The following is a 14,600-nucleotide window of genomic DNA, read 5'->3' on the forward strand; positions in this document are numbered from 1 at the left end:
GGATCCGTGCGACTAGTACTGTCGATAACGGAAGTGGTTGCGTTGAACATACAGTGTTGCATTTAAATATTTATTTTCCGTATGGTGAATGGAAATGAATATACGAAGGGGCCTCCGTTTCCACGAGACAATGTCACACGAGTGGTCACACCATTCTGCACCATCTGAAACAAGGGGACGAGGAGGCCATTTGGCCCATCATTACCGTGTTGCACTCAACAGTTAACTTTTTACTCCAGCTGTAAACAATCGTGTGTGTGTGTGTGTGTGTGTGTGTGTGTGTGTGTGTGTGTGTGTGTGTGTGTGTGTGTGTGTGTGTGTGTGTGTGTGTGTGTGTGTGTGTGTGTGTGTGTGTGTGTGTGTTCAATGGAGGGTGAAGCAGATGGACATTTCGTTTTGATTCCTTACTCACGACACCAAAAATGAATGCAAGAACAATCATATACATTGAAGCTTCTTCACTCATTCAAAAGCCTCAACCGTTTCCACCCTGTCGTTCTACCAGTCTCCGAGTTGTCCTGCAAATCACTTTGGGACTGAAACATACCGGGTCCAGAAAATCCAAATTAGTAAGAGCTCGTACGTCGGACGGTTCGGCGAGGACGTCGAACTCGAACACACACAGCACGCGCGGCCGTTACCAAGGGGACACGTGACAACGGTTTTTTTTTAACAAGCTCGCCCGTTCCCGCTCGACCTGAGGTGGTCACGGCGCGCGCGCGTCCATGCGACTCGAGGACCGTTTGAAAGGCGCGTGACGATGCACGACGCGCGGTTCGAGTACCTCCACGCCTGGCCCAGTTGCAACGCGTGCAGGAGAACCTGGCAGAGCCAGACGCACGCACGGCACACGCGTCCCGGCACGTGGAGACGCGTCGTCGTGCCGAGAGCGAGACCCGGGCGCGAATCCACCTCGAGCAGGTCCTGCGCGACCCAGCGGAAGCTCACTGCCTGGACGACGAGCGAAGGGGCCAGCACGAAGAAGAGTGTCAGTGCGAACCAGCGCGTCTCGCCCGCGTACGAGAAGCTGGCCGCGAGCCACAGGTCGCTGAGCGAGTCTGCCAGGCACACGAGCAGGCCGAGTGTCGCCCAGCACGCATCTGGCGCAGCTTCAGAGCCGGGGTTTCCCGCCCTTTCTGGGAGCCCTTGGGCGGCTCGGGTGCCCGAGCCCTCTCCGGGATCCTGTGGTGCGTGCCTCGCTCTCCGACCGACCCTGGCGCACAGGGCCCGCAAGCACTCGCTCTCGCAGCCACAGTAACACGCCAGGGATTCGCAGCAATGGCACATTTGGAACACGCTGCTCCCTCCCGCACCGCCAAGTCCTCCATCTCCGGCTGTGAGCTGTGAGCTCACCACGGCCTTGGCTGGGCTGTGGCTGCTGCCCTTGGCGCTGGAGACTCCTCCGGTGATCGCTGCGGGACCGTCGGCCGTGCCGTGCCCCGGCCCCAAAGCCCCCGCTCCACCACCCGCTCCCGCCTTGCTGATGGGCATCGTCCGAATGAGAATCGCCCTCTTCCGTCTCCTCATCCACCTCCTTCCCCTCTTCCTCCAATGTTTCCGTCGTCTTTTTCTTGACTCTCCTCTCCCTCTTTCACCCTTCCTCCTCCAAGAACAGGAGAGATCACCACATGTAGAGCCAATCATCCGGCATCATCTTCCCCATCAACATCATCACGAACACCATCTCCACCACGACCTCCTCCTGCACCTCCTCCTCCGTTATCTCTCCTCTGTTACCCCCTCCCCCCGGGCCGGCGCGTACCTGTCCGGCCCGGCCCGGCTCGCCCTGCTCCCCCTGGCTCCCCCAGCCCACCTCTGATCCTCTTCTCCTGCACTTCCGGGGCAGCCGATCCTCGATGAGAGCCTGGAGGTTGCGGGTTTGATAACCAGCGAGGGCGCTCTCTGCTCACACTCGTCCGACCGTCCGGATGCTGAGCACGTGTGATCCACACGACGTCCCAGCTCACGGTGAAGAGATTTCCACTTTCTCAACACCTGCTGGCAGGTCCGATCTTATCGATAAATTAACTCATCTCATGGAGTGAGAGGGACTGCACTGGGACTCCGAACTGGGGCATGGCACACCGGAAGGACAACGTGTTCATCCCAACACACAAGCACACGCACACGTGTACAAACCTCACTCATGTACAAACTTCGTGTCCATGTACACACATACACACAAACATGTATAAACCTCGCACGCATGTACAAACTTTGGGTACGTCACACACACACACACACACACACACACACACACACACACACACACACACACACACGCACACACACACACACGTACAAACTTTGGGTACGTCACACACACACACACGTACAAACTTTGGGTACGTCACACACACACACGTACAAACTTTGGGTACGTCACACACACACACACACACACACACACACACACACACACACACACACACACACACACACACGTATAAACCTCGCACGCATGTACAAACTTTGGGTACGTCACTCACGTTCTCACATCACTCTCATGTACACTCAAACACGTATAAACCTCGCACGCATGTACAAACTTTGGGTACATCACACACACACACACACACACACACACACACACACACACACACACACACACACACACACACACACACACACACACACACACACACACGTATAAACCTCGCACGCATGTACAAACTTTGGGTACGTCACACACGTACACACATCACACACATGTACACACAAACACGTATAAACCTCGCACGCATGTACAAACTTTGGGTACGTCACACACACACACACACACACAAACACGTATATACCTCGCACGCATGTACAAACTTTGGGTACGTCACACACACACACACACACACACACACACACACACACACACACACACACACACGTACAAACTTTGGGTACGTCACACACACACACACACACACACACACACACACACACACACACACACACACGTACAAACTTTGGGTACGTCGCACATTCACACGCACACACGTACAAATCACACACACCAATACCAACCTCACGCACATGTACCAACCTCACATACATGTACCAACCGCACGCACATGTACCAACCTCACACACATGTACCAACCTCACACCACACATGTCAAAGCTTCGTGTACATGTACACACATGTGCAAACCACACACACATCGCACACCTGTACCAACCTCACACTCATGTACACACATTGCACACCTGTACCAACCTCACACTCATGTACACACATTGCACACCTGTACCAACCTCACACTCATGTACACACATTGCACACCTGTACCAACCTCACACTCATGTACACACATTGCACACCTGTACCAACCTCACACGCATGTACACACCTCGCACACGAACATTCACACTGCCCCTCACGCGTGCACACGGACCCAGCTTCTCTGTCCACATACACAGTCGGGTTCGTCACACAACTCCGACTCGGAGCCTCCGAGGGAATTTTTGTTTCCTCTTGCGAGCCGTGCTGAGTGTCCTTTACCCAGTTCGTTTCCCTTCCACGTGCCGCACCAATGACTGCAACACCCGACGGGTGTTCTATCACACACACGACACCTTTTCCCGTCCGTGAGACTGGTCTCGACTCGATGGTAAATTGATATCGCCTTCGTGTAACCGAGTCTCTCCAGTCAACGTGGAATCATGATCTCAACAAACTCGACAGGAATTGGGGTTGTGGGCGGTGGGGGAATCGGTCCGGGGACATCACCGAGCACCTCTTCATGAAGATCCACAGGGTCGAGTTTTCGACACGAACACCATGAGACATGACGTCGTTTACCCGATGGAAGCTCTCCTTCGTTCGTTTCTTTTTTGTGTGTGTTTTTTTAACCGCCTCTCCTGGTTCCACAAACAGCGACTCAAGTTCTCCCCAACAATGGAATCGTGCGTGCAATCAACTCATCAACTTATCAACTCATTCTCATTTCGATCCCGAACCAAATCTCCCTCGACGTCATCAACGTCCCAATCGGTGACCTCGAAGCCGCCCTCACCGCGTCACCGATGACTATGATAAAACAATGACGTCATGAATCACGCAATATTTATACCGTTTTCTATCACCATGGTGATTTCAGGGTCGTTCAGTGACAATCGACCCGATCTTTCAAAGGCCTCGTATCCCACAACGAACGCGAACCGGATACAAATGCACAACGCTCAACAAATCAACCACCGACGTGTACAGGTAAAGGTAGAGCGACACCTATTTTGATGCCTTCAGCAGTTTTCGAATGTTTTGGAGAAGAAGAAGAAGAAGAAGTATAAAAAATTTAAGAAGAAGAAGAAGAAGAGGAATAAAATATAGAAGAAGAAGAAGAGGAAGATATCGATTTCGTCATCTCCTGATGTGGTACATTTGCGAAGTATTTTAACGTCTTGTTAATTCTTGGTAGTTCAGAAAACGCTCGACAACAACAAGTATGCCTTTTAAATGCTTATGATCACTCTAATAGCAGTTTATAAGCCTATCATTGTGGACATATTTGAATGGGCCGCCATTTTTAGCTCACCTGCACTTTAGTCAGGGGAGCTTAAATGCGATGGAGCAGCGTCCGTCGGTCAGTCAGTCAGTCAGTCAGTCCGGAAACACTTCACTCATTATCGCTTGAACCGAACACACGATTTTGATGAAACTGGCGACAAGCTTCATATCTGATGCCTGACGAAGGTGTATAGACCGCATCAAAATCTGCGCTCATTAAGGGGGTCTATGCCTATGGGGCAGGGTTTCACCCTTCAAAAAAAAATATATATATATATTTTTTTTTTCTCTTCCCCAAAACTACACACATGATTTTGATGAAACTGGAACACAACCTTCATCACCCATGATGTGCCAAAGTTTGTTCACAGCATAAAAAAAACTACTTGAAGGGCACTCAGTAGAGCGCGTACCTCCACCACGTAATGCCTGATCCATGAGAACATATCGGGCCCAATACATTTTTGAAATGTCACGCTATACAGTACTGTATCGTTTTTGGCGCTATCTCTCAATGGGGAAGAATAACTTTAAAAATTAAATAATTCTCTTATCTAGATCCGAATCCGGATATTCTCCAAAATCTAATCAGTTCGTCCTAGTTACACACCCAACCTGTCCACAAAATTTCATCCGGATCCGTCCACAACTTTGACATATCCTGCACACAAACAAACATAAATGAAATTTCTCGTTGAGCAAGGAATTGCCGGAATAACTTTGTCATATCTCCATGATTTCTGAAAAAAGAAAAACCTGGAAATCAATTTGGTTCTTATAAGTTGATAGTGCTACTGTTTAATGAGTTATAGTGTTACGAATTTGGAAATCTATCGCACACAACATACAGGTTCCTTTAGCTCAGTTGTCTCGGTAAGTACAAGTTTTATACATAGCTTCCTCCCCTTGGTCGAATGGGTGAATAAGTGTAACTGCGCTGTGATTTGTTATCGGTATGCCCCATCTCCCGCAACAGCAACAACAACAACAACAACGCCATCTTCACCTCCATCCTGACACCATGACGCTCTCGGCATTCTTCGTGCGCATGCCAGCCAGCAGCCGCGCGCGTGGGCAGAGTCTAGCATAGGCATGGCGTCCCTCCTTTGCCAATCGGCAGGGAGCGGGCGTCTTCCCCGTCTCTGACTCGACACGGTCACCATTAGACATGCAGTCGGAGGTGAGGCGGTGAGCGGAGCCACAAATGCCTCCGCTGGAGACTCTGCCCTGAGGAGTGGGAGTGCCCCGCCTACCGCGCGCCTGTCCAATGGAGGGCGGGCAGGCAATCGCACGATTGTTTCCGGCCAATGAGAAGGCGAGTGGCGGAAGAGGAGGGGTGATCGGAACGGGAGGGGAGGATAAAAGTCGGGTTGATCCCGAAGAGGCTCTCGATCTGTCTCGCTGGCGCTGGCTCTATCTCTCTCCCTCTGGCGCTCCCCTGTTATCTCTCTCTCGTGGTCAGGTTCAGCCGCCGGAGGATCCCTCGAGGTCAGGTTCAGCTGAGCTGGCTCGGACGACGATGCCCGGAATTCCGAACAGGAGGGGACGTCCAGCAGCGCGCTCGCGGAAAGGTAGCCAGCTACCCTGACCCTCAGCCCCACTGTCCTCCGGGCATTAAAGACCCATGAGGTCCATTTCTGTCTGTGTGTGCCGCCAGTCCAATAAGTAGTAAAATTGTATAAGTGCCTGTGCTGTAAATATAATTGCATCTCTGATATTCGGTGTAGCTCTGTCTTCTGTGTTCTCTAGGTCCCCATTGCTTTATTATAAATAAACCCCATTTATTAAATGTACTCAGCTCGTCAGTGTCCATTTCTGCATTGACTGAGCGTGTCGCGTGTGTTGGAAACTAGCAAGGCCGATGTGCCACCATAACAGGATAATTCGGTCCAACGGTTCTCGGCGATTAAGCCGCTCAGAATCGCACACGGAACGAGCTCGCTAAGCGGCTCGTTTCCGTACGAGTTCTGTCGAGGGTGTGAGGGCTCTGTAGATCGCCACGTGGTCTCTAGGTATTTTGAAGTTTGGCAAATAACCCTGTACCATGTGGTGGAAATATTGAACCTTCACTGTTTAAAACAAAGGACCCGTCGGCTCCGGAGTTTTCCGGAGAAGTACGATCTGAATTTCGGGCGATCGTTCACACCGACTTGCGGCTCCGTCTGGCGGTCGTGCTCACGGCCGACGTCCCGGCCCCGTAACAATTGCACTTAGTTTGGTCATGATCATAACTTGGAAGTGAATCGGACTTGAAATGGCGTTTTATCGCAATTTGAAAGTTTTGACCCGACCCCCTTGACATTCGACCCCCGACCGCTAAGAAGGGTGTTGGTGTGACACCCGAATGAGACATACGGTTGGATGCAGAATTGGAAGATGCACATTTTGGATTTGGTTTGAAGTCGATACGACCATTTTAGTGGACGTTATTGGGAAAATAAGAATTTCGGTTTTTCGGTGACCTTGACCTTTGACCAAGATGCACCAAAAACGAGAAGTATCTAAGTTTGACCATGGCCGAGGTCTGTACCCAGTTTGGTCATGATCGCTGAAACGGTGTGGCTGCTACAGGGTAAACAAACAAACAAACAAACAAACAAACAAACAAAGACAGACAGACAGACACACAGAATGACACACATAACCGACCAACATAATTCCCGAAATCCGAAGGATTCCGGCAATTAACAAACAAACAGACAGAAAGGGTTGAAAACATAACCTTAACCTTCGATGGCAGAAGTAAATATCAGGGTCTTAGGGGTCTGCAGGGAGTTTGAGTGACTTGCTCCTGATTCAGGTGTGCTTCAGGAGGCGTGGTCCTATTTTTTTCCCATATCATCCCTCCATACACTGTACTCCATGATGGATTACGACTGTACTCCATCCATGATAACCACAAGACATTCTTTTAGTATGTAAGGGGTTGTTGTTGTTGTTTCGAATGCAGCGAACCTGTGTCTGCTGGTTGCATAATTTTCTGGAAGCACAGCTGTGCCGCTGATGCAGTGCCCCTGTTTCAGTAAGCTGGTGTTCATTTTGCTGACCTCGGAAGGATGACAGGCTGAGTCAACCCACCTGGTGTTAATTCAACGTTTCAACAGGGGGCTTGAATTCAAGATCCAAAGATCTTAAGCCAGCCACTTGAACCATTAAACCAACACCATGTTTAGCATGTCGGGGGTAGTAATGAAAGGGTTAAGAGCAATGTGGGCCCACTAAGGAATAACACAGGAGAGTTGGTGAACGACGAGGGTGAGATATTTGGAGATACACTTCTATAAACGTTGGAGATAAACGTTGGAGACGTATAAACGTTGGAGATAAACGAGATACACTTCTAGTCTTGGGGGATTTCATTGCATCGACTGGAACTGATAGGGACGGTTATGAGGTGTGTGTTGGTCCCCATGGGTCAGGAACTATGAACCAGAATGGCACTAAGTTCCTTGACTTTGCAAGAAGTCATGGACTTAGGGTGGCTGGTTCATGGTTTCAGCGCCCACAAGCTCATCGCTGGACTTGGTATTCCAACGCTGGCGGTGTGGCAAAGGAGATTGACCATGTCCTCATTGACGGTCGTTGGAGGATGATCCAGAACTGCAGGGTCTACCGGAGTGCTCAGTTCCTCAATACTGACCACAGGCTTGTTGTAGCAACTCTAAAGCTGCACCTTAAATCCTGGAGAATGGTACCATCCCAGCCGAGGCTGGATGTTGCCAAGCTCAGGGATGAGAGAGTAGCTGAGGAGTTTGCGAACAGGCTGAGTGGACACTTGGGGGGTCTGGGTGCTTTGGGGGGGTCCTGAGGAGTTGTGGAGCACCTTCAAGACCACCGTCCTTGATGTTGCCGGTGGATGCCTTGGAGCTCACCGCAGGGCAAAGAAGAATTTTGTCTCTCAAGGGACACTGGATACCATTGACCAGAGTCGCAGGGCCAGGCTGAATGGCAGAGCTGAGCTGTTCAGGGAGCTGAGGCGTAAAACTGTACGTGCACTGAGGGTGGACAAGGAGGCCTATGTGCGAGGAATCTGTGAGGGGGTAGAGCATCACCTGTGGACAGGTGATTCTCATCCCGCTTACAGGGGAATTCGCGCATTACGTTCATCCAAGCCCATCCCTCGGAGCACTACAGTTCGAGCAGAGAGTGGTAGGCTCTTGACAGAGGAGTCTGAAGTGAAGGCCCGCTGGGCCGGTTACTTTGAGCGGTTGTACCAGGCTGATCCCCCAACTGTCGAGTTGGACGTCAAGGGTGTTACAATCCCTGTTGCTGACCCTCGAATCAACTGTGGTCCACCTACGCTTGTGGAAACACGGGCTGCGGTGAACCAGTTGAAACGGGGCAAAGCTCCAGGGATCTGTGGCATCCATGCCGAACTTCTCAAGGCTGGTGGAAATGCTGCACTCGTGTCGTTGCATGCAGTTTTGTGCTCTGCCTGGAACACAGGCATCATCCCAACTGACTGGAAGAGGGGCCTTGTTGTCCCTCTCTGGAAAGGGAAGGGTGATCGCCAAGACTGCAACAACTACCGAGGGGTGACGCTGCTCTCAGTGCCGGGCGAGGTCTTTGCTCGGATAATTCTCGATAGGGTTCGCCACCATCTGCTTGAGCACCAGCGTCCAGAGCAGTCAGGCTTTACACCAAAGAGGTCAACGATTGACCGTATCCTTGCACTTCGTGTCCTCACCGAACGCAGACGAGAGTTTCGGCAGGGGCTGCTTGCAGCCTATGTTGATCTCTGTAAAGCGTTCGATTCAGTGAATCGGGATGTCCTCTGGAGGATTCTTGGTCTTCGTGGGGTGCCACCAAAACTGATCGATCTGATGTCTGAACTCTACTCTGGTACTGAGAGTGCTGTGAAGTGTGGTGGTACCATCTCTGACTTTTTTCCAGTTGTTACTGGAGTTCGTCAGGGATGTGTACTTGCCCCCACACTTTTCAGCACTTGTATGGACTGGATTCTAGGGAGGATGTCGGAGAGATCAAGTTGCGGTGCGTCATTTGGGAATGTCAAGATCTCGGACCTTGACTTTGCAGATGATGCAGTCATCTTTGCGGAGACTTTAGACATCCTCTTGGGGGCCCTCGAGGTGCTGAATGAGGAGTCGGAGCCGTTGGGATTACGGGTTTCTTGGGTCAAAACTAAGATCCAGGCTTTCGGTGACATCTTGGATGCTGCTGTCCTGTCTGTGTCTGTTTGTGGTGAGGATGTTGAGGTCGTGGAGAGATTCACTTACCTTGGCAGTGATATTCATGTCTCTGCTGGCTGCGAGTCAGAGGTCAATAGACGTCTGGGTCGGGCCTGGGGAGTCATGGATTCACTGGATCATGGGGTGTGGCGCTGCCGGTACCTGTGCGGGAGGACGAAAGTCCGAGTCTTCAGGTCCTTGGTACTTCCAGTCTTGCTCTATGGGTGCGAGACTTGGACTCTGACCAAGGATCTGAGACGGAGACTTAATTCCTTTGGTCCCAGTTCTCTTCGGAGAATCCTTGGCTATCGCTGGTCGGATTTTGTGTCCAACGAGCGGTTGCTGAGAGAGACTCGGATGAGATTTGTTACCTGCATAGTCCGTGAGCGTCAGTTGCGGCTGTATGGACATGTGGCTCGTTTTCCTGACTCTGATCCTGCTCACCAGATTCTCTCAGCGAGGGAGTCTCATGAGTGGAGGAGGCCAGTGGGTCGACCACGTGCCTCATGGTTGCAACAGGTTGACCATCATCTCAAGGAGATGGGGATGGGCCTGGCATCTGCCTGGGGGATGGCCAGACGGAGGCCCCTGGAGTACCGGCGGAAAGTGGACGCAGCGACGTGCTGTTCTGGCACATGCTCCCATACCTGACCTGACCTGAGGGTGAGATGACAGGTTTACTAATTAATTGTATTTTTTGCTTTTTTCTACATTTATACGCGAACAGTAGTCAGGGGGACTTCCGATAGTGGAGAATATCTGTCAGGATGAACAAGGGCTTTCAGAAGAGATCCATATGGGAGTAGGTCAGTAGAGTAAGTAAAGAAATAGTTTGAAAAATTAAGGGATGATAAAGCTCCAGGTCCAGATAATATACCGACATCCTCGAGTTTTGAGGGAGAAGGAAGAGCAGATAAGTGTGCTGTTAAAGTTTGAAGGTTAAGAAAGGATCCAGAGAACAAGTTCCTGTAAGCTTGACTTAAGTAGTGGGAAAGGTGTTTGAGACATTAATTGAGGAAGTAGAGGAAAACATTTGAATAAGTTGAACAAATTAAGGTAGTCAGCACGGATTTGTTAAAGGTAGATCTTGTTTAACAAATTAAATTTATTGGGGAGTTCTATGAAGCAGTTTCTGATTGGGTGGATGAGGGAATGGCAGTAGATGTCGTGTATCAAGACCTTAAGAAGGTATTTGATAAGGTACTACATCAGAGGTTGCTAGCCAAGGTGAGGGCTTGTGGAGTGGCTGGTCAGGTAGCTAATTCGATTGCAAACTGGCTTAGTGGTAGGAAGCAAAGAGTGGCTGTGAGTGGGAGGATGTCTTGCTGGGGGGATGTAAGCAGTGGGTACCTCAGGGATCAGTACTCAGACCAGGCCTGATGTTGGCTTACCGGTTAAGGTGCTTGGCTTATGATCTTATGTTCTTGAGTTGAAGTTGTTGGTGTAACTGTTTATGACTCACCCCGTCATCCTTCTGAGATTGGAAAATGAGTACCAGCATGCTGGCTGACAACATCAGCAGCACAGCTGCACCTACAGAAAATGATGCACTCAAGCAGCCACAGGCTGCATACGAATAAATAAAGTACTGGGACCATTATTATTCATATCTACATCACTTAGAAGATCAAGGGGTTGTTTAGTCATTTTTAACATAGCACTCCAGGTGAGTCAGGAGATGTATAATAATGGACAGGGTCAAGTCTATTGGAATCTTTATTACAACAAACTTCTCCAAATATCTCAAACAGATCAGCAAGTAATAAAACATCGGTGATTAAATAAAGGTCTTGATATTCACCCATATTCTCCATCTCAAACTCTTTCCAAATTTGTTTTGCTATTTTATATTCTTCATCTTGTGTCGGAGTGGCGACCCATCCAGGATTGTGCCCAAGAGTGAAGGAGACTGCTTAAGCAGCACCAACGCTCTGCACAGAGTATGGTCCCAATGGATGGATGGATTATTCATAATTTACTTTAACGATTTGCATCGTGAGGTTAAGAGTCTGCTTTCTAAATTTGAAAATGATGCAAAGCTTTGAGGTTCGTGTACAGAGCAGAAATGGTGGTGATTGGATTCAGGAAAGTCTCCATACTTTCATAGATTGAGCAAAAGATTAGCAAAAGTAGTTTAACATAAAGAAATATAAGTTGTTGGGGATGGGTAAGAATAATTAAAATATAGATTACATGAGCAAGGGGGTGTGGGGGTGGTAATAGATACAGGAGGTAAGCAGGCAGCACAGTGCCAGGCAGCGATAGGTAAAGTGAATGGGGTTTTAGATTGTGTCCGTAGAGTGATAAATGATGAATCAAAGGAGGTAGTTTTAACATGATAGGAATGTAGTGAGGTCTCATCTTGAATAGTGTATACAGTTTTGGTCATTACTTCTGATGAAGGACAGAACTGCTTCAGCATGGAGTGACTTGATTTGTTCTGGGCCTAGTTACGCTAATCTACGAGGAGTGATTGAAGAAGACAGGGCTTTATCCATTAGAAAGGAGGCAGTTACGAGGAGATGTGATAGAGATGTTTAAGATAATGAAGGGTATACATAATAAGTGCAGAGAAGATTTTCATCAGAATATAAAGTGATAGGATGAGGGGCCATAGCCTGAGGATAAGTAAGATGAGAGTTGGCACAGTATTAAAGCAGGGGTCTTAAATTCAGAGAGTTGTTAATGGAGGAATTGTCTCCCTAGAAAGGTAGTGGCAGCAGAAACAGTAGAAAAGTTTAAATTGGAATTCGATAGTTAATTTGGACATCGAGGGGTACAGGGACATTGGTAGACCTTGTGGGTCGCTGTGTATGGATAGGTGATGGTTTCTGAGGTTTGTGTAGTGCAGGCATAATGGGTCGAATGGCCTCCTCCTGTGTCAACGTTCCTTGGAAATCGACTCCAGAGCTTTATATTGTCTTAATTTTCCGAGCTGTTTGTCGACTTCCTCCTCTCATATCTGGAGCTACTCCAAAAGCTGTTCCTCGCCTTCGAGATAGATACTCTCAGCTATTGGTAATTCACAACTGTTCTCATGATGTAAATGTGAGGCTAAATAACGATTTCATCATTATTTTCAAAACAAATAGCTTTCATTGCTAACTACTCTCCTTGTGATCTTCCTCAATGGGCCCACACTTATACAAACCTGGTCTTTAACCTTTATGGTCTTAAAGAATACCTTGTTATTATGCTTAATATTCTTGGCCGTATCCTTCTCCTACTGAGTTATTTTCTTATTTATCAACTTCCACATTCTCTTCAATCTCATTCTTCCCTCCAAATCTTCAAGACAACTGTTCACTACCATCTCAGATCGTCCCCATTCCAAAACCATGATCTTTTCTACCCTCGATAACCCCACCCCAAATCCCTCCTAATTTTCCAGTTTTTCCTCCTGGTTTTATTACTTACGAAATCTAAAGATTTCGTAAGTATATTGATGACTTCCGTCCTCTGTTTGTGTGTTTGTTTGTAGGCACGATAACTCGAACGGGAGAAGCTACCACTGTCAAATTACACCACGTGATTCAGGAGGGTGATGGCTCACGCTGATAAGATTTTGGTCAAAATCGGTCAAAGGTTAAGGTCACTGTGAGGTCAAACATTCGATTTTTGATGGTTTCGTACAGAATCATCGTAGAAACTTCTGGTTTGCGTCGCTACCTTCTCTAGAGACAGCTTTTATGAGACAAGGTCAGAGGTCAAGTTGACGATTTCGTAAGTACCAGTCTATGACTGCTTGTTTATTTTTGTGCGTGTTTTATGTCCTGTTTTTGCCTGTTACGTTCTCATCCGTTTAGTGTGCGATCTCTTCCATGAGCCTCGACTGCATACAAAAAAAACAAAAAACAGCAAGCATGGCTCCACCAAAGAACAACAATCAAAATACACTCGTCATAGTAAAAAATACTGATTCTCTTACATCAACAGCAACTGACCAGGATTCCTTTCTTTTGAAAGGCATATTTAGGGGGTTTCTCAGAATAGTGGGTGCCCTGGTGTACCAAATGACCCCATGAAGCATACAGTTCACCAATACATAATTTCGTGAAATAACTTTGGGGGTCAACCATCTGGTAGAATTTGGTAGCCAGGAGGGAAGGGGGTATTGTTATTTTCAAAACAAAAACTTACCAAGAATTTTCCCGAAACAAAAAAAAGACTTACGCAACCCAATTTTGGGTTTCTTCCAATTTAGATGACCTTTTGACCTCTGAAGACCCAGGTTATTAAATTTATTACCAAACTATTTTACTGTACTTCTACTTTTATGTAAATACAACTTATTTGACACCAATATTGTGAATATAAGAGCATAAGTAGAGGAGTTCTGCCACACTTAATTTCACCTACCTCTTAAAAAGGATGTGTTTTAAGACTCAAACACAGTATTTAAACAAGAAGGACACTCTTCGACATTGTGATGTCACCACTTATGCCTCTGCCCACATTATTACATCACTAGCAAATACCACCCGTCGCTTCGCTGACTGGAATGCGAAAGGGGAGGGGGGGAGAGAAAAAGAGGGGGAAGAGAGGGAGAGAGGGATGGGGGAGGGAGAGGGGGGAAGAGTGAAGAGGTGGAGTGGAAATGAGAGAAGAGGGAAGGGGAGCGAGGAGGGGTGTGGGAGTGAGGAGGGTTGGGGGAGCAAGGAGGGTGGAGGAAGGGAAGACAGTGGGAGTTGAGAGGAAGAGAAGGCAGACATGCGGTGGAGCAATAATTACGATTCATACTGTCTCATGAAAATGATTCTGCATGGAATATGAGTGAAGATGGAAGCAAAATAATGTCTGAAATCCATTTTCTACCGCTCATACTAGAAAAATGCCATGGAGACAAACCGCCCGGACACGTCCGGAGGCAAAACCCGCCGGACGCATCCAGAGCCAAGCCGTCCGGACAC

The 14,600-nt window shown here is 48.4% G+C and overlaps 1 protein-coding gene across 1 annotated transcript in view; it reads right to left on the minus strand.

Annotated features, from left to right (window-relative positions):
- LOC147013212 (XK-related protein 6-like) overlaps positions 1 to 2,102 on the minus strand; it is a 55,328-nt gene extending 53,226 nt beyond the window's left edge. The window contains exon 1 of the mRNA XM_085854847.1: positions 785 to 2,102. Coding sequence (XP_085710973.1) covers positions 785 to 1,644 — 860 coding nt within the window. The 5' untranslated portion in view covers positions 1,645 to 2,102. The remainder of the gene's footprint in view (positions 1 to 784) is intronic.
- Positions 2,103 to 14,600: the final 12,498 nt, after the last annotated feature.

Source organism: Eptatretus burgeri, chromosome 14 (assembly GCF_056783735.1).
Source record: "Eptatretus burgeri isolate ZD-2024b chromosome 14, Ebu_testis_v1, whole genome shotgun sequence".
NCBI classification, from domain to species: Eukaryota; Metazoa; Chordata; class Myxini; order Myxiniformes; family Myxinidae; genus Eptatretus; species Eptatretus burgeri.